A 16439-nucleotide genomic window follows, 5' to 3' on the forward strand; every position below is an offset into this window, starting at 1 on the left:
TTTGTCATGAAAGGAGATGTAACAGATATCCAGACCGTCTTCTCGGAAAGTTATCAACATTTTTAACCCTGCATTACTGCCGTTTTCCTCCTTCCAAACCACCTGAGAAGTAACGATGAGGGCCCGAGGCCTGTTGTTTATGTTTGCAATTTGCACTATTGTACAGTGTTCATGTGAAATGTTTGTGTGCAATCTCTAAAAGGTGAAACCATTTAATGTTATAGTTTTATTTGCAGATACGTGGCTCTCTTTTTTTCCAAGCAATAAGACTCCGGATATTGACTGAGATTGAATGTACATATGTGGACAAAATTGTCGGTCCGCTTCCATTTAAGGAACGAACCACAATGGTTACAAATCATTTGAATCTGAAAACAAAATTGACAAAATGAACAACTGGAAATCAGGGATTACTTTATATTTGTGGTTTCATCAGAATTACTTCAAAACTAATGAAGCCAATGTGAACAAAAATGACAAATTATTTTGTTGCAATGAAGAGATTTGTGTCACTCAATGAGACTTGTGCACCTATCGACAAGAACACGACCGACAATGAAACACGGAGGAGGCGGGGTACACCCTGAACTGGTCGCCAGCCAATCACAGGGCACGTAGAAAACAAACAACCATTCGCACTCACATTCACACCTACGGGCAATGTAGTCTTCAAGTAATGCATGTTTTTGGGATGTGGGAAGAAACCCACGCAGGCACGGGGAGAACATGCAAACTCCACACAGGCGGGACCGGGATTTGAACCCCGGTCCTCAGAACTGTGAGGCAGAAGTGCTAACCAGTCATCCGCCATGCCGCCCTATCAAGCTATTTTGAAGTGAAAAGTGGTGCCCGCTGTCAGAATGTTCCGTCTCAACCGTCGGTGTTCCTTTAATGGAAGGATACCAGCAATTCTTTCTGTGTACATAATCCACAACTGAAATGAGTAAATCGATGGCAAGGATGTGATGGTGTTTATTTTTTGCTGCTGGACAAGATGCGTCTGAATGTGAGGTTAATGCGAGGCAGGAGGACTTTCTTTCGAACGGGAAGGCTGTGATACCAGAAAGAGTTGGTGGGCGAGTTCATGAGGAGCAGGCTTCCGTGGGCCAGCACCAGCTTGACGGGCTCCACGCGCCGACCGCTCCGTTTCCCTCGGGCGTCCCTGTGGCGGAAAATGAAATCTCGTGCGGCGCCGAGCGAGACCGAGGCTATGGGGGACAGAGGGTCTAGCTCCCTCTCGTCATCGCGATGCTCGCCCATGTGATCCTGGCCATCTTTGTACCTAGACAAGATTGCAGTCAGAATCTTATCAAATCCATCGTGTTCGTGTTATATATTTCTTACCTGTTGATCAGGACAAAATTGAACGTGTGTCCTGTTATTTTGGTGACAGAATCCCGAATATATTCCAGGGTGGGTGTCCATGGGCAGGCGAAACGTGTCACTCCAGAATAAATGTATGTTAATCCCGTATCTCCATATGTTGCCTGTTTCCTGGGTATGTCGTACACCTTTCCAAACACCTGCACCTTTGCTTCTTCCCCTGGAATATAAAGATAGTGTCACTCCACCACTCGTCTACCTCCTGTCAGACCTTTAAAATAATAAAAATGACTGTCACCTGTTGAGTAGATCACCTCCTCCTCCAGCTTTTGGAAAAGGTGGTCAGCTTCCTCCTTGGTGAAGAGCAAAGCATAGTCACAGTCAAGACTTTCTGACTCTATTTTTTGCCAGGGAACAGGATCAGAAAATTCCTCGTCCTCAGCATCCACCAACTGTTCGTCCCCTTTACCTTCCCCCCGTTTCAGCTTCTTCGGTGGACTTATTTCGGCGTCATCAGTGCATGGGCATTCATGCACAAACTTCTCCATTGAACATTTGAAAAATATTTACATCTGTAGACATAAACAAGATGTGACATTAAAAAAAGCAAGATTGTTCTTGGTTTGGCTATACAAACACAGTGCAGCTCAGCTTCGAACTATCAGACATCATGGCCATGTTGTTGTTGTTGTTGTTTTAATAGCTACAAATGCAAGCGGGCTCCCGGGCTCTTTGGATAAAGCCAAAGTAATTTAAAAAAATATCATTAGTTTTATGGCATCATAATACTGTTGAAACTATCACTTTGGCACTTTTCTGCATTGCTCATTTCCTAAAAAGAAGACGAAGTACTGGTGTTGTGCTTATCTGAAAATCAAATATTGAGGCTGTTCATGTTTCATTTTAGATGTCATTCAGTCTGTTCCCGTTCACATAAAAGTTTAACAGCTTGTTTTCAGTTAAGTTGTTTTTTTACATGTTGCTCCCATACTTTTACATTTTTTTTTTGTTCCCATACTGTGTGTGTAACGTTAGATTGTCCATTATGTAAACAGCAGCTCCCCCTCCCTCCACGCCATGCAGTTTGGTTTCAGATCCAAGCATTCTACTGAAATGGCTACATGCCTCTTCATTGAGAAAATAAAATCTTCTCTCGACAAGGGTGGAGTTGTAGGGGCGGTGTTCTTGGACCTCAGGAAAGATTTCGATACAGTAAATCACTCTGTTCTTCTTACCAAGCTCTCAAAATTTAACTTCTCTCGCAAAGCTGTGAGCTGGATTTAATCATATCTGCATGACCGAACACAATCTGTTAACAGTTGTTAACAATCAGTTAACAACTGCAGATCAGAGCCTCTTAGGCTAACCTCTGGAGTCCCTCAGGGATCAATATCGGGCCCCCTTTTATTTAGTCTTTATATCAACGATTTGCCCACTGTTTGCTCTGAAGCAGAGTGCGTAATGTATGCAGACGACACAGTTTTCTTTGTTCATGGTCGCTCCAAAGATACTGTTGCTGCTAAACTCACTAATACAATGTCCTGTGTCACAACTTGGTTGCGGGTGTGCTGTCTACAGCTAAACGTTTCTAAAACTGTAGGCATGTATTTCACGAAAACAAATAGAGTATCACCTGACCCCGACATACTTGTTAAAAGAGAAAAAATGCAAATTGTCAGCCAATACAAATATCTTGGGTTAATAATAGATTCACAGCTTTCCTTTAAAGCCCATATTGACAAATTGTGTAAAAATATCAAATTAAACCTCGCAAATTTTCGTGCAATTCGAAATGACATGTCAACTGAAGCTGCAAAAATTTACTTGCATTCAATGATTCTTAGTCACTTTAACTATTGCATAACCAGTTGGTCCCAGGCTGGTCAGAATGCAAAAAAAAACATTGGAAGTTTTGTACAAACAAGTAATTAAGTAAGTCAGCCTGGTCAGTGAGGAGCGCTGGTGAGTGGAACTCAGTACCCGAGGAGGTTAAACTGCTTACAACATACAAGGCCTTCACAAAAAAACTGAAAATGTGGCTAGTTAACACCTATAGCTGCCAACACTAAAAGACAAGTATATTATGTTGTTTTTTTGTTATGATAAAAAAAAAATGGTTTTATTCTCTCTTAATAGTATAGTTTGATTTTTACATCATGGCCAGGGGACTACATATGAAAACTAACCTTCTGGCTAATTCTGGCTTTTTTAACCATGTGTACTTCATGTGTTTTCTGAAATTGCAATTTCCCCATTCAAAAATAAACTGAAACTGAAGCAAACCATGCTACGTACCGAAAAGTGATGTGGTTTTGCCGTTATAACCGTCCTCCCGAGGACAACCATATGAAGTGGCCCGCGATGAAAACAAGTTCAAGACGGCTATTCTAACGCAAGGTGCCATTCATATTGTGAAAAAAAAAAAAAAAAAGCTCCCAACAACACTAACAGCCACAAGACAACGTAACATTTCCCAACTTAAGTGTTGCGAAAACCCCAGTGGCTCTTGAACGCCTCGCAGCTCATTATATTGTTTCGTGACGTCAAGTATTGGCGCGAGATCGTGAAAGCTGTTCGCAGTCTTCACGCGCTTTCCACATTGCTGCTTTTAATAATTCACGTTCGGGCAACAACATGATCGGGCAGAAGACTATTCATTCATTTTTCTCACCGCTTTCCAAAAAGAGGTCTTGCAAAGACTTAAACGAGCAGGATGCGAAGGACTCGGTGAGCGTGTGTGTATGTGTGTGTGTATATGTACATATATATATATATATATATATTTTTTTTTTACAAACTAATGTTTGGAGCACGCTGTTAGGCATTCCCGGTGACCATTTTTTATTATTCATATTATTTTTTAACTGAGTTATTTGCAGCCAAATAGCACCAGCAGCGCGCGCGTTTGAATTTGCTGACCGTTTCCTGCACAGCAGCGACAACAGAGCTGCATTCAAAAGCAGCACAGAATGTTCATGACACAACGTCAACAACATGTTACTGGCGGTGCGACGCGGGCTGCTTTGGCCGGTACTTTCCTTCGCAGTTCGCCCCTCACCTGCTTTGCGTTTTGCACAATTCTTTCCAACCATGCAGAGGAAGCGCAAGTCGTCGGAGGTTGAGGCGGAGCCCTCCGGCTCCCGCTCGGCTCCTCTGTCTCAGGAGCAGCTGGACCTGATCGCCCGCAACAAGAAGGCGGCGTTGCAGAGGCTCTCTTCCGGTTGGACTCCTACCGGTTTTGGGGAGAGCTGGCAAAAGGCACTGGCTGCTGAGTTTGGGAAACCTTATTTCAAACAGGTGAGTAGGCCATACACCACTGAGCACGCTTTCTGGAACAGTGGTTGTCGAATAGGGGTCCACGAGCTGATTTTTTTTTTTTTTTTTTGGGGGGGTGCACTAAATAATAATCATAAAAAAATGTGCATGCATACACTTGTAGGTATGTGTAATATTTCAAAGTCTAATTGTTTTGACATTTTAGAATTTTGAGGGGGTGCTTGGGGAAAAAAAAAAATTCTCTCCGGACACAAAACTCTTAAAGGTAGTTAATGCATCACTCTCGCAGTTTAACGACGCAAAGCCCTTTCACCCTTTCACCCTTTCACCCCCCCCCCCCCCCCCAGTTGATGGAGTTTGTCAACGAAGAGCGGAAACATCACACTGTGTACCCGCCCGCCGACCATGTCTTCACCTGGACGCAGATGTGTGAAGTCCGCCATGTGCGTCCTATTGAGCCACCTGCCCAGTACCTCTTCTGCTAATGACACATGTTCATGGTCATGATAATAATAATGACGACATTCACATTTGCCACGAAGTTAACCGTTGCAAGCACTTTTTTGTTTTGTTTTGTTCAGATCTCTTCATGATGTCACTGTAAACTTCCCTCTTTTTTCTACCTCCAGGTTAAAGTGGTGATCCTTGGTCAGGACCCGTATCATGGTCCAAACCAAGCCCACGGATTGTGTTTCAGCGTCAAAAGTCCTGTGCCTCCACCTCCCAGGTCATCTAAATTTGAAAGTATTCTGTGAACCTTTTTGTTCGTTGTTTTTCGTGTGTGCGCGTGTGTATTAAACCTGGCACCACTATGAGGCACGAGTTTTCCATCCATTTCCAGTTTGGAGAACGTGTACAAAGAGCTGGCGACTGACATTGAAGGCTTCCAGCACCCTAGGCACGGAGATCTAAGCGGCTGGGCCAAACAAGGTTTGCTTGTCGAATTGTAGTTGGGCTGAACGTGTCTCACGACATAACTGACGTGTTAGCTACCACCCACAGGTGTGTTGTTGCTCAATGCCGTGTTGACGGTGCGTGCGCACCAGGCCAACTCGCACAAAGACACGGGCTGGGAAACGTTCACCGACGCCGTTGTGCAGTGGCTCAGCGACAATCTGGAGGGCCTGGTGTTCGTTCTGTGGGGGGCGTACGCTCAGAAGAAGGGGGCCACCATTAACAGGGTGAGTGCACACTGCTGCTGTGAATAGTCCACCGCTCGGGAAAGAAATTATAATGATATTCCTGGGATGGCTAGAAACGACACCACGTCCTGCAGGCGGTGCATCCGTCTCCCCTGTCGGCTCACCGTGGATTCTTTGGCTGCAAACATTTCTCGAAGGCCAACGAGCTTCTGAAGAAAACCGGGAAGTCACCTGTTGACTGGAAGGCACTTTAAACTGTTGCACTTGTCTGCTTTTTTTTCGCACCATGTTGAGTAACTACACACACAGACTCCTCTATAAGCATGTCTACGTTTTCAAAGTTATCTTTCGATAACATGTTTTCACTAGGAACTCTCTCAACGTTTGTGGGAAGTTCATTTATCGCCTTTCTTTTTTTGATACATTTCTGTTGTACTTGGAGTTTTAGTGTTGCATGTTTGTACAATGTGGCCTTTTTTTTTTTTTATACAAAAATGTTACTACCTCTCACATTTGTTCACCTGTGTGGCTCAATCGTTACACTAAAAAGTTGAAGATATTATTATTTTTTTTAGTAATAAAGACTCATGACAAGCACGTGTGGTTTCCAAGTATGTTTGTCACTGAGGCATATGTTTAGGGCAAACGAACAGCCAATGACGTTAAAACATTTGAGGTGCACATGAAGGTCGTGTAAGGATGAACTTTGTACTACTGAATCTACAGGTTTTTCTTTAGAACTTCTGTGGAAACGGAAAAGGCCAAATGAGGCAGAAGAGCCTAAAATTTCAAAGACAACATCGCAGTCCAATTTAAAATCCAGATTTATCGCTACAAGTGATTGTCTCGCACGAAACTCACTCGAATATGCGGTCACACGTTTGCTAATGAGGCACTCAAGATGGCCAATAAAAGTACTGAATATCTTGCTTCAATTTCTAACATTCTATCTTTTGTGAAGCAGGTTTTGAGTAATGATGGCGGCCAAAATAAAATTACGGATTCATATTTCGGGTGTCACAGTCTCCCATTACCCCAAAATGGGACTAACTTGTTGAGGAGAAACAAACCAGGGCTCCTACAGCTACGAGTTGGATGTAGTAATTTGTTTTTATTTGTTTCCCAACCCGTCGATCAAGTATTGCTTTATGTAATACAGGTCCGAGGGAAGAAAAAAAAAGTCGTAATTACAGACTGTTCTAAATCATTTCTACATGAAAAACGAAAACCAGCGCGCCGTGGGTGAACTCTTCTGGTCGCATATGATGACGTAAGGACGCCACTGGTGACGCACGACGTTGACCGGAAGCGTTGGCAGAAGTTCCACCCCAGCGAAGTTCGGGCCCTGTCTATTGTTTAATTAACTTCAAATTCGCGTGACAGAAGACGGGACAATGCCCGTGCAAAGTGTGGCGCTCCGGGATGCGTCGATTCAATATCGTTTACTTTCTCAGTATCTATTTCTTCTGAAGAAATATCCAATTCTGACTAAATCTGTAACAAGGTTCGTGGTCGTGGACTTTGACATGTTTGCTTTGCTGGTGCTCTGCAGCCAGTTGTCAGTGTCCTGTCAAGTTGAAGTCTTATTACGTGTTGTATGTCTGCTTGCACTGACCAAAGGCTGTCTTGACACGCAGCCTCTGCAGCCAATCAGCTTTTGCGCATAGAGAGACTTTCATAAATTCCCTCTGCATTTCCGTTTTGACAACGTCACTTACAACGCAGCGCGTTCTCAGTTTGTGTTTGTCCTTGATACTTTCAGTGGCATCCTCTCAGCCTTGGGAAATCTTCTTTCTCAGATTTTGGAGGCAAGAAAAAAGTCCCAAAGTGATGCTTCTGTCAAAGGGATTGACACAGCTGGAGCTGCACGCTATGCCATTTATGGGTGAGACTTTTTACACACTCTTTTATTCTTACTTACTTACAGTGGATATAAAAAGTCTACAAACCTCTTTTCAAGTACATAAAAAAAAAAAGAGATCAAAATAAATCATTTCCAATTCCCCCCCCCCCACCATCAGTTTAACCTACATGCTGTACAACTACATTGGAAAAACAAAACAAAACAAAACCATGTTTTCCTTGTATTTGTGTGGCTTTTCTCTATAGTGAATGGTTGTTAGTCTTTATCTATAGTGAGGACAACCGTGACAATAACCATCAATTAGCCCTCAACAATTAAAAGCCATTTGGTGGTCGTCACACTCTGCTACGTGGTTCCAGTTTGTTGGTGACTGGACCACTCAGTCATTACTTTTACCAGCTGATGGAGATGTGGATGCCAACTACAGATCCGTACTGCGTCGTCAAACGTCTGCTTTTGGATCGCCTTGTTTTTGCTCCTGGCTTCCTGATGATTTTCTACTTGGTTATGAACATCCTGGAGGTGAGGAGCTATGATGATGCGGACCAATTGATAAAACCTCTATGGTAAATTTGTATCCATTCTATAGTTATTATTCATCGGAACCACTTATTCATTGACTTTAATGTGTAAATATGAGGAATGGTCTCCTTACACTTAAGTTTCAAATTCAAGAAGACAAATTGTTCATGATTCCGATTGCACTTGTATTTTGATTTATTCATCGAGTAATCGAGCACTTTTTAGAGTTTGTGTCCACTGCGGGCCACCAGAAGACTTTGAAGGAGGCACAGCAGTTTGGGAGAAAAAAAAATATGTATAACATGCTAACCTTGACTCGCATGGTCCTACGGTGAGGCAGGTGATGGAGGCCATGAAAGCAAATCCAGAAATTCTAAACTTGAAACTTCACAAAGGCCTTTTAATGAGTAGTTACGGTCTCTAAAATTAGGTTATTGTTGATTACTTTTGGGTATAATAACTTGGTATAGCAACAACCAGTGCAACATTTAATTCTACAGATAAGGAGAGTCTTTTGAATCTGTTTTTCAGGCAAAAGGGTTGGATGACTTTATCAAGAAGATTAGAGGAAGCTACTGGACTGCTTTGAAGATGAACTGGAAAGTTTGGACACCTTTCCAGTTCGTAAACGTCAACTTTGTGCCTGTTGAGGTACGTATTTCAACTAGCATTTTGCCAACAGTCACACCCTCTCCGCTTTGTGCCAAATCTTTGATGTGTTTTTCAGTTCCGAGTGCTATTTGCCAACATGATCGCCTTATTTTGGTATGCTTACCTTGCAACGGTGAGAAAATGAAACGTCCCAAGATTTCAAGCGAGGAAAATAATCTGGAGTAAGTCGATATGATTGCGAGTGCCAGCAAACGTTGAGTTCTACTGCCAGCTGTCCAGCAGTGGACTGATGTGGACAAATAATTCACACTTACACAATGACTTTTAACACTGTGATTTAATTTTGGATACTTGACTGGTTTTGTGCAAGCTTTAAAATGTAACAGAGATCTGCCAAATGGGAATGAAAGCATGAGATGTATGACTACTGTGGATCATAATGTATTCGTCCAAAATAAATTTAAGAGAATAATAGTCATTTGACTTTGAAGAATACACACACCAGCACATATTGAAAGAAAAAAGATTGCAGTCAAGCTAACCTAAGTGCAGGTGGCTCTTCGTCAGCCTCCTCTCAGGCGAAAGGTCATGTCGATGGTGCTCAAAGCTCTGACGTTGTAGTCCTCTAGTTTCCCGCTCGCCATTTCACGGCCTTGATGAACGAGTCTCTGCTGGCTCACTGGAACCCCCTCTCTGCTCGCCACCTTCTGCTTGAAGTCGCTCACCGAGTCGCCCATGTCGATCTCGTAGGTATTCAGTTGCCCCTTTTCGTTTCTTAAGAACACCTGGATGGTCTGTGACTCCTTCACCAGCAGACACACCCGCGAACCGGCCTGCAGGCCGTAGGAGCTGACGGCCAAGGAGTCGTCGTCCAGAGGGGTACTGTGGCTGCCTGCCAACACCAGCTTCTGGGTATGAGCGGATATCCCCATCTTGGTCTCAATTAGGTTTTTCAGCGTCTTCACCGTGTCCTCAGGACACACCGTTAGGGTTTGGGATGTTCCAGTCAACATCGTGATGGTTATCTCCATGATCAGCTGGCCTGCGAGTTTCATACATACGTCTTCAAAAAGCATCTCCACAATAATTGTGTCATTTGGCTCAAGGTTGCTACCTACCTTGTGATGATGACCTTTGGAGACGAAAAGGGTTTTGGATAGAGCAGGATAACTCGGCTGTTTCTCAACTAGTTTTCTTGCAGTGTTCTGCCAAACTGCAGCGCATTTGCAGACGCCCACACTGATAAGTTCTTTTCCCCTCCGAACCATGAATGACTTTCAGTTTCTATTCTCCAAAGTTTCATGACTGCACATAACATGAACGCAGGCCACCCCCTTGTCCCTGGGTGTGAATACTTTTGGTTTTGAGTGCAAGGGACACATTGTGTTTTCAATGGAGAGAGAAAAAAAAAAAAGGTTAAAAATGTGAATGTAAAATAATTGGATTTTAATAAAATATTCTCTTTATTTAATTACAATGAATGAACCAGTTAATATAAATGCACATCAAATTGTCTAATTATTTAATGTAGATAAAAGGTTAAGTAAAAAAATAATGACTGTATTATACCTCTACAAAAGGTGATTTTAGCTAATTGCGACGATCAAACATCACAGGGTGTCGACATCTTTAATATGGAAACATTTCTAAAAGTTTAAAATTATAAAACATAATTTGTAGACATTTTAAAACATAATTTCCCCCCCAAAAAAAGAACATTACCAGAATGGATACATGACATTTAATGCAACTACTATTTGCACTTCTGTATCAAGAAGTGACAAAGAACTTATTAAATGTTTTGCATCAAATTGAAAAATAACAACACATGACAAGCAGTTTGTCATATTAGCTGTGAGCAACTCTAAATATACAGGGTGATTGAAAAGTAACTCCCCATTTTAAAATACATTAGCCCTCGTTTTTCGCGGTTAATGGGGAACAGACCCCCCCCCCCCCCCCCTAGGAATTTTCATGTGTGTGGGTACCAGAATGTTTAAAATACGTAAACACTATTTACACATTTGAGACAAAGATTACAACAGTACACGTGTTTACTTAAATTTTTGAATTATAAAACCTTATACAGTAATTAACATTCATCAACATTGCCTTCTGAGAGAGGCGACGATGCTTGCGGAGGAGAGGCTCTCACTTGACTCGTAGAGGCTTTAGGTTCACTCGGAGACTCTTCTGCTGGAGGCACTGATGGTGTAGCTGGGGTTTTACCTTGGAGAAAAACATGGTAATGGGTAGTTGTTGTTTGCCACACATGCATAACTTCTGCCCTCTTTGATCATATTTAAAAGTTTCACTTTTTCGCAGAGGGTCATCATCATCATCTTCCTCTTGGGCGCCCCGGAGGAAGCTTTCGCAGGGGCACAGCGCTTAGGCGGCATTGTAAGGGCTTAACTAATCCACAAAAGTTATCGCGAACACAACACCAAGATACAGTATGCGAGACAGTCAACAGCGTGGACGAGACTGGCGAGGCAAGGGAAGATGCTGCGTGAGGCTGCGAATGATGCGCAGCCAATCAGCTCACGGGAGAAATCCACTCGTGCTCTCATTGGTCGATGACGCGCCTTGTATGAGTGCCCGTGGCATGTACAAAGCCTCTTGAGTCAACTCATCTTTGTTTGGTATGCAGGGGAACACCTTCTCTCTCGTGCATCAACATGAAACAACGTGTCTTTCCACAAGATGGCTGCCGATATTGCTGTATTTTTTTATTTTTTACTTTTTGATGAAATTATTTTTTTATGAATATTTAGGAAAAACCTGCAAAGCACTGAGGCCGCAAAACGTGAAGCGCGACGTGGCGAGGGAACACTGTACTTAGAATTTATTCATATGTTGTAATATTTTTCTCAATTTTTTGTGCATGTTCCATGATTAAAGGATCGAGTCTATTCTACCAAACCAACGACTTTGGAAGAACTTGAAGGGCGAATACGAGAAGTTATGTCTTCCATCCCACAAGAGTTCCTTGTGAAATCAGTTAATGCGGTCCCCAAGCGGCTTGAGAAACTGCTGGCTTATGCCTGATAATAAATTACAAGTACTTAAAAATAGGGAGTTACCTTTCAATCACCCGGTAGATGTACTGATAAACAATCAAAGCAAATGATGAAATTAGTCCTCAATATGAAAAACATGTTCCAAGATGTCAGAATTCAGAGTGTTTCAACATGGCAGCCCGCTCTTCCCGCTTTGGTAATGGAATATTTCCTGTGGCAAAACAAGTACATTAGAAATTGACCTACATCAGCAGCATTTTGTTTAGACAGAGCAAAACAATTTTTTTTTTGTTGCAAATGTATTTTACCAGGTGGTGCCACATAATATTCCTCCACTGTGTTTTTGGAGAGCTCCAGAAGTTCTTCTGCATGGTTGCCTTCCATCACCGTGTCATCCCTCAAATATAAAACCCTGGATGTGCAAAAAAGACATCCAAACAAGCTTTATGTGTTGAAAAACTGGAGTTGCGAGCCCTCTAATGACATTTTAGCCCACGTAAACAACATTCACCTGTCCTCCAGAACCGAATCCATCGGCTCCACTCCTGTGGTGTCAACAACATGAAGCTGATCTGCAAATCTGATGGCCTTCTCCAAACAGGCCACGCCCTCTTTGGTGCGGAAGTCCACCAAGGCCAGGCGCTCAAGTTTGTCCACCAGGTCGGGTGCTACACGCGTCGGCTGGAAAACAACAACAGTGACACTTCCATTCGTATGCTCTCCCGTATGGTTGTGCAGGCACCTGAAGGCCAAAAGTGGCAGTGTTAGTTGTTTTTTGTTAATGTTAAATTATCAAAGTGGCTCATTTCCGTAACGAGAGATGCAGCATAAATCACAATCTATTGTGTTTACCTTACAGAATACGAAGGAGGAGAGAGAGAGAGAGAGAGAGAGAGAGAGAGAGAGAGAGAAAAAAGCTACGTAACACGCTGTCGTCTTGGATTGCCTAAAAATCTCAACATTTCAACCTGCAAGAACTCCACGACAAACTGGAGAAAATATTGTTTTAACTGTACGCATGCCAACATTGGCTGTGTTTTAAGGTCATAAACTGTCAAATGTCCATCTTTTTGGGGAAGATGCTGTAGTGCAAAATTAATTTATGACTGTTTCTCGAGGCGGAGTGGATTAATTCATTTTATCCCAAAAATATTGCTGGGCAATATTAATTTGCTCATTCCCCTTTTATATTATTGTCGGTTTGACATTCATGCTCCGATTAAAAGAAAATAAACCAGAAGTTACTCACCAGTTAGTACTTCTCAATCTGTCTTGAGAATCTCATTGTTCACTGCTGATTTTTCGTAAATCAAATATTACTTTATCATCTTGCTTTTGTTTTGTGATTTACAAATTATTATTATTATTTTTTTCCCCCATATTAGCGTTTCATGTTTAGCCACATGAATGGTGGTATATAAATAAACTTGCCTTGACAATTAGCTGCGCATTTACAAAGTAACAAGGTCATACCGGTGGCAGCTGGTCCTCTGTTATCGGCTCCCAGGTTGCAGCTGCGGGCACCTTCAAACCCGAGCAGAACACATCATTACCTGTTATCTGACTTCACGTTGATCCCGTCGATTTACCTTCGAGTTGTGTGGTTGAGAACTGGACTCACGCGTCCCGTTAGCAACCGGACAGCAGCGACAACATCTCCTTCCACGGTCGAAACGTGACCGCGAGTAGCCATTGTTTGACAAACAACATTTAGCCGAAGTGACTGACTGTGACACTTTGCGCCACGTTCGCCCGACAGCGACACAGAACGCGGAAGTGTTTAGCATTGTTAGCAACACAAAATTGCAAAAAAAAAACAAAAAAAACCTCGTGCTTTTAAAATGCGCCAGATTTCGTGGGTAAAAAAAAGGGGGCAAAAGACGTTTCTTCAAGCTAGGCTAGCCAAAGATTTTAAACCAATCAGTACTCTTAAAAGAACTGCCGTGTCCATCACTAAACCATACTGCCTAAGCAATAATGCGCATGCGCAAAAAGGACAAAGATGACACCAAAGCGAGATAGTTCGCTACCCGTAAAGATGCATTAGCCAACAAGAAAAAACAACGACATACTATTATCAATACAGGACTTTTAGATTTTCTTTTGCGCAATTATTTAAGGCCTATATAGCATGTATTCTTTCTAATATTTAGGCGTTGATATATTGAATCATGCTTCGTACAAAATACAAAATGTTTATTTGACAAATTGATCTGACTTATCTGAGCCAATGTAGTAAGTTTTGGTAGATTATATGAGGCAACAGGACATCATGTTGATGGTTTAAATCATGCTGCTTGTCTACCGGCACCCACGTGTCACTGAAAACCGGTGCTACCAGTTATAAAACTAACGAAACAATTCGTTGCCTTTTCCGTCGTTTGGCAAAAACAGTTGGCTGTCCCAAAATGTCTTTCTTTTTTTTTTTTTTATTCATTCACCTCCCACAAGTACGCGTCTGTTTTCAAATAGTCACAGAAAAGAACGAAGGAAAATACAGTTGTGTAACGTACTGAAATTATTGCAGTACACTTTTTATTGACAGAGGAGTTACCGTTGTTCAGAGCCCGGATAGCTCAGTCGGTAGAGCATCAGACTTTTAATCTGAGGGTCCAGGGTTCAAGTCCCTGTTCGGGCGATGACTTTTTGACAAAATACAGATCGGTTGCTTTTCATTTGGGTCTGCTCAAGGTGGATTTTTAACATCAATAATTTTAATGACGTATGATAGCGTGTATGCCTAAAGAGAGGAATATGACAGTTGCGTCATCGCAGCCCCTTTATTAGGAAACACGAACGCCTGCAACCAATTCTGTATTAATTGGTCATTTATTTTATCATCATAAAATGGTCAGTCATATTATTGTATATCCTTGAAATGCAAATGTTGGCAGACAAAACATAATATCTTTATTTGGCAGGGTTTCGTGTATTAGTGTGAATAAGAAAAGATGATTCCGCTGATGTTACAATAACATATACCATTTAATATATATTATATTATATATGAGCTCTCAGAATATAATTTGTCTTACAATACAGGTTAGAACTTGGCACAAAATAAAAATACAAGTTTTACCAAAATAGCAACATCTGAGTGAAAACATGATTCAATAATAATAATAATAAAAAAATCATGATGGCAAATAAATGTGACAATAAATTAAAGTAGGCTTGCTGGCAACATCAATTGAAACATCAATGCAATCCATTTGACCACATTCATAAAGAGGCAATAAATAGGAAGCTTGACATTTGGAAAATCATTAATTGAATGGTTAAAAGCACATACTGTATCGTATTTGTCATCGTCAATGCTTAAATATGCCAAAACATTAACACAGCTACTTTTCCAGTATATTTTTTGCAAACAACGTTAAAAATAATTCACAAGCAGGGACATGTACTTTTCATTTGCACCGCAATTGGTCACATAAAAACTAAAAACATCACTGCGTTCGCTGTTCTTCGCCTTTATAATATAAATTATAGAATTTCTGCAAGAAAACAAAACTGACAAACAATACAAAAATCAAAGTGGTACAATGTACAAAATAAAGCTGTTCATGGAAAAAAAAAACAGCAAGAAAAGACAATGACTCTGAAATGTGAGTTATTAAATATAAGACTATGATTTAACAAATAACGATCTCACGATTAGCACAATACACATAACAAGGCAGGAAGGCAGCTCAGACATTGGAAATACTGTCAATATAAAATCACTTATGTGGTACTTAGCTCTAAATGGGTATTAATCATGTCTGTAAAACTAACATTCATTCATTCCTTCACTTGAGGAGAGAAGGTGGGGAAGTTTATTTTAATCATATTTTAATGATGTAAACATTGGCTATTAAACAAGTTTCAGCAACACGGTATTTCTTAATCAATAACTGGTCATTCAAAATAGTTTGAATTCATCTCTGATCTATTTTGTTTTGAAATATGCAACTAACCTTAACTTACAATGTGATTAAGTCTGTTCTGATTAACGTTGGACACTTAAGGGTTTTACATAAAACACATAGTATGTATTTGCAGATACTGACAATTACTCAATAAAGCAGAATATTATCATAGACCTGTTGACTACACAAATGACATAGAGGAGCATACAGTCATTGAGGCTCAATCAAGGCTGCAACCAATGATGGTAAAGGCATATTTGTAATACAGTATAATGTATGTGTATGTGCGGTGATGTATGTGTGTGTGTGTGTGTCTGTGTGTGTGTGTGTGTGTGTGTGTGCGTGCGTGCGTGTTGCTGCTACAGATGATTACATTTGATTGGAAGGAAAAAGAAGACAACCATCGCTATCACTTGTTCTCGATCAGCATCTGCACCTTGTACACCAGATTTCTTGCCAATGTCAAAATCTGCTTGATGTTGTGATGCTCGGCCATCTCTGAAAGACAAGACCATGTTCGTTACTAATTCCGTATTGGACCGGTGCATTCACGTCAAACGCAACTTCCTAAAGCCATATGGTCACCAGTCAATCGCAGGGCACTTCCTAGACCTAGAGCCTTAAATTATTCAAATTAGAATGTACTAAGGCAGTGAGATACATTCAAGAATTGAAACTACGGATTGCAACATTCAGTGGAAAGTGTGTGATAGAAGGAGACTTTTTCTTGCTTTTAAACACCAGCAAAATCTATCAAGATGTGATTGAG

At 41.3% G+C, this 16439-nt stretch overlaps 6 protein-coding genes and 1 non-coding gene across 12 annotated transcripts in view; 3 read left to right on the plus strand and 4 right to left on the minus strand.

The window, feature by feature from the left end:
* Positions 1–711: 711 nt before the first annotated feature.
* Positions 712–4468, minus strand: alkbh2 (alkB homolog 2, alpha-ketoglutarate dependent dioxygenase). Of its 2 annotated transcripts, none has more exons than XM_061671633.1 (4): positions 4382–4468; positions 1622–1895; positions 1345–1543; positions 712–1282 (listed from the first exon to the last, which is right to left on the minus strand). In XM_061671633.1, the coding sequence occupies exons 2-4, from the start codon at positions 1869–1871 to the stop codon at positions 973–975; spliced, it is 759 nt and encodes a 252-aa protein (XP_061527617.1). In that variant the 5' UTR covers positions 1872–1895; positions 4382–4468; the 3' UTR covers positions 712–972. The 2 variants fall into 2 exon arrangements, with proteins under 2 accessions (XP_061527617.1, XP_061527618.1); XM_061671634.1 differs by lacking the exon at positions 4382–4468 and adding an exon at positions 3619–3709.
* Positions 3891–6276, plus strand: unga (uracil DNA glycosylase a). The gene is made up of 7 exons (XM_061671632.1): positions 3891–4050; positions 4420–4620; positions 4947–5042; positions 5229–5326; positions 5441–5529; positions 5602–5780; positions 5855–6276. The coding sequence occupies exons 1-7, from the start codon at positions 3958–3960 to the stop codon at positions 5993–5995; spliced, it is 897 nt and encodes a 298-aa protein (XP_061527616.1). The 5' UTR covers positions 3891–3957; the 3' UTR covers positions 5996–6276.
* Positions 6277–7049: 773 nt separating this feature from the next.
* On the plus strand, positions 7050–9454 carry pxmp2 (peroxisomal membrane protein 2). Its single transcript, XM_061673306.1, has 5 exons — positions 7050–7245; positions 7504–7626; positions 7965–8127; positions 8659–8778; positions 8855–9454. Exons 1-5 carry the CDS (start codon positions 7136–7138, stop codon positions 8921–8923), a joined length of 585 nt encoding a protein of 194 aa, XP_061529290.1. The 5' UTR covers positions 7050–7135; the 3' UTR covers positions 8924–9454.
* Positions 8989–10091, minus strand: isg15 (ISG15 ubiquitin like modifier). Its single transcript, XM_061673308.1, has 2 exons — positions 9858–10091; positions 8989–9781 (listed from the first exon to the last, which is right to left on the minus strand). The coding sequence occupies exon 2, from the start codon at positions 9768–9770 to the stop codon at positions 9303–9305; it is 468 nt and encodes a 155-aa protein (XP_061529292.1). The 5' UTR covers positions 9771–9781; positions 9858–10091; the 3' UTR covers positions 8989–9302.
* A 113-nt stretch (positions 10092–10204) lies between these two features.
* gatc (glutamyl-tRNA amidotransferase subunit C) lies at positions 10205–13752 on the minus strand. Of its 2 annotated transcripts, XR_009768361.1 has the most exons (6): positions 13349–13752; positions 13233–13283; positions 12271–12440; positions 12068–12171; positions 11823–11970; positions 10205–10968 (listed from the first exon to the last, which is right to left on the minus strand). XR_009768361.1 is itself a non-coding variant. In XM_061673309.1 (5 exons), exons 1-5 carry the CDS (start codon positions 13544–13546, stop codon positions 11909–11911), a joined length of 585 nt encoding a protein of 194 aa, XP_061529293.1. In that variant the 5' UTR covers positions 13547–13752; the 3' UTR covers positions 10205–11908. The 2 variants fall into 2 exon arrangements, 1 of the variants encoding a protein (XP_061529293.1); XM_061673309.1 differs by having other exon boundaries at positions 10205–11970.
* Positions 13753–14324: 572 nt separating this feature from the next.
* trnak-uuu (transfer RNA lysine (anticodon UUU)) lies at positions 14325–14397 on the plus strand. Its single transcript has one exon. It is a non-coding gene; the product is annotated as a tRNA-Lys (tRNA).
* A 936-nt stretch (positions 14398–15333) lies between these two features.
* sgsm1a (small G protein signaling modulator 1a) overlaps positions 15334–16439 on the minus strand; it is a 35803-nt gene continuing 34697 nt past the window's right edge. For all 4 annotated transcript variants that reach the window (XM_061671638.1, XM_061671639.1, XM_061671636.1 and 1 more), the window contains one exon: positions 15334–16168. In XM_061671638.1, coding sequence (XP_061527622.1) covers positions 16080–16168 — 89 coding nt within the window. In that variant the 3' untranslated portion in view covers positions 15334–16079. The remainder of the gene's footprint in view (positions 16169–16439) is intronic.

This window comes from Phycodurus eques, chromosome 3 (genome assembly GCF_024500275.1).
Source record: "Phycodurus eques isolate BA_2022a chromosome 3, UOR_Pequ_1.1, whole genome shotgun sequence".
NCBI lineage: Eukaryota > Metazoa > Chordata > Actinopteri > Syngnathiformes > Syngnathidae > Phycodurus > Phycodurus eques.

Bases quoted from the DNA above. Each gene is read 5' to 3' on its own strand.
- alkbh2 (XM_061671633.1), bottom strand. From the start codon at position 1,871: ATGGAGAAGTTTGTGCATGAATGCCCATGCACTGATGACGCCGAAATA. The intron at 1,544-1,621 runs GTGACAGTCATT...TTTATATTCCAG, and splicing joins GGAGGTGATCTACTCAACAG to GGGAAGAAGCAAAGGTGCAG. The intron at 1,283-1,344 runs GTAAGAAATATA...AATCTTGTCTAG, and splicing joins AATTTTGTCCTGATCAACAG to GTACAAAGATGGCCAGGATC.
- gatc (XM_061673309.1), bottom strand. From the start codon at position 13,546: ATGCTAAACACTTCCGCGTTCTGTGTCGCTGTCGGGCGAACGTGGCGC. The intron at 12,441-13,232 runs GTATGACCTTGT...GTTGTTTTCCAG, and splicing joins CAGAGGACCAGCTGCCACCG to CCGACGCGTGTAGCACCCGA. The intron at 12,172-12,270 runs GTGAATGTTGTT...TTGCACATCCAG, and splicing joins GATTCGGTTCTGGAGGACAG to GGTTTTATATTTGAGGGATG.
- isg15 (XM_061673308.1), bottom strand. From the start codon at position 9,770: ATGGAGATAACCATCACGATGTTGACTGGAACATCCCAAACCCTAACG.
- pxmp2 (XM_061673306.1), top strand. From the start codon at position 7,136: ATGCCCGTGCAAAGTGTGGCGCTCCGGGATGCGTCGATTCAATATCGT. The intron at 7,246-7,503 runs GTTCGTGGTCGT...TGATACTTTCAG, and splicing joins CTGACTAAATCTGTAACAAG to TGGCATCCTCTCAGCCTTGG. The intron at 8,128-8,658 runs GTGAGGAGCTAT...TCTGTTTTTCAG, and splicing joins TGGTTATGAACATCCTGGAG to GCAAAAGGGTTGGATGACTT.
- unga (XM_061671632.1), top strand. From the start codon at position 3,958: ATGATCGGGCAGAAGACTATTCATTCATTTTTCTCACCGCTTTCCAAA. The intron at 4,051-4,419 runs GTGAGCGTGTGT...CCAACCATGCAG, and splicing joins AGCAGGATGCGAAGGACTCG to AGGAAGCGCAAGTCGTCGGA. The intron at 5,781-5,854 runs GTGAGTGCACAC...TGGGATGGCTAG, and splicing joins AGGGGGCCACCATTAACAGG to AAACGACACCACGTCCTGCA.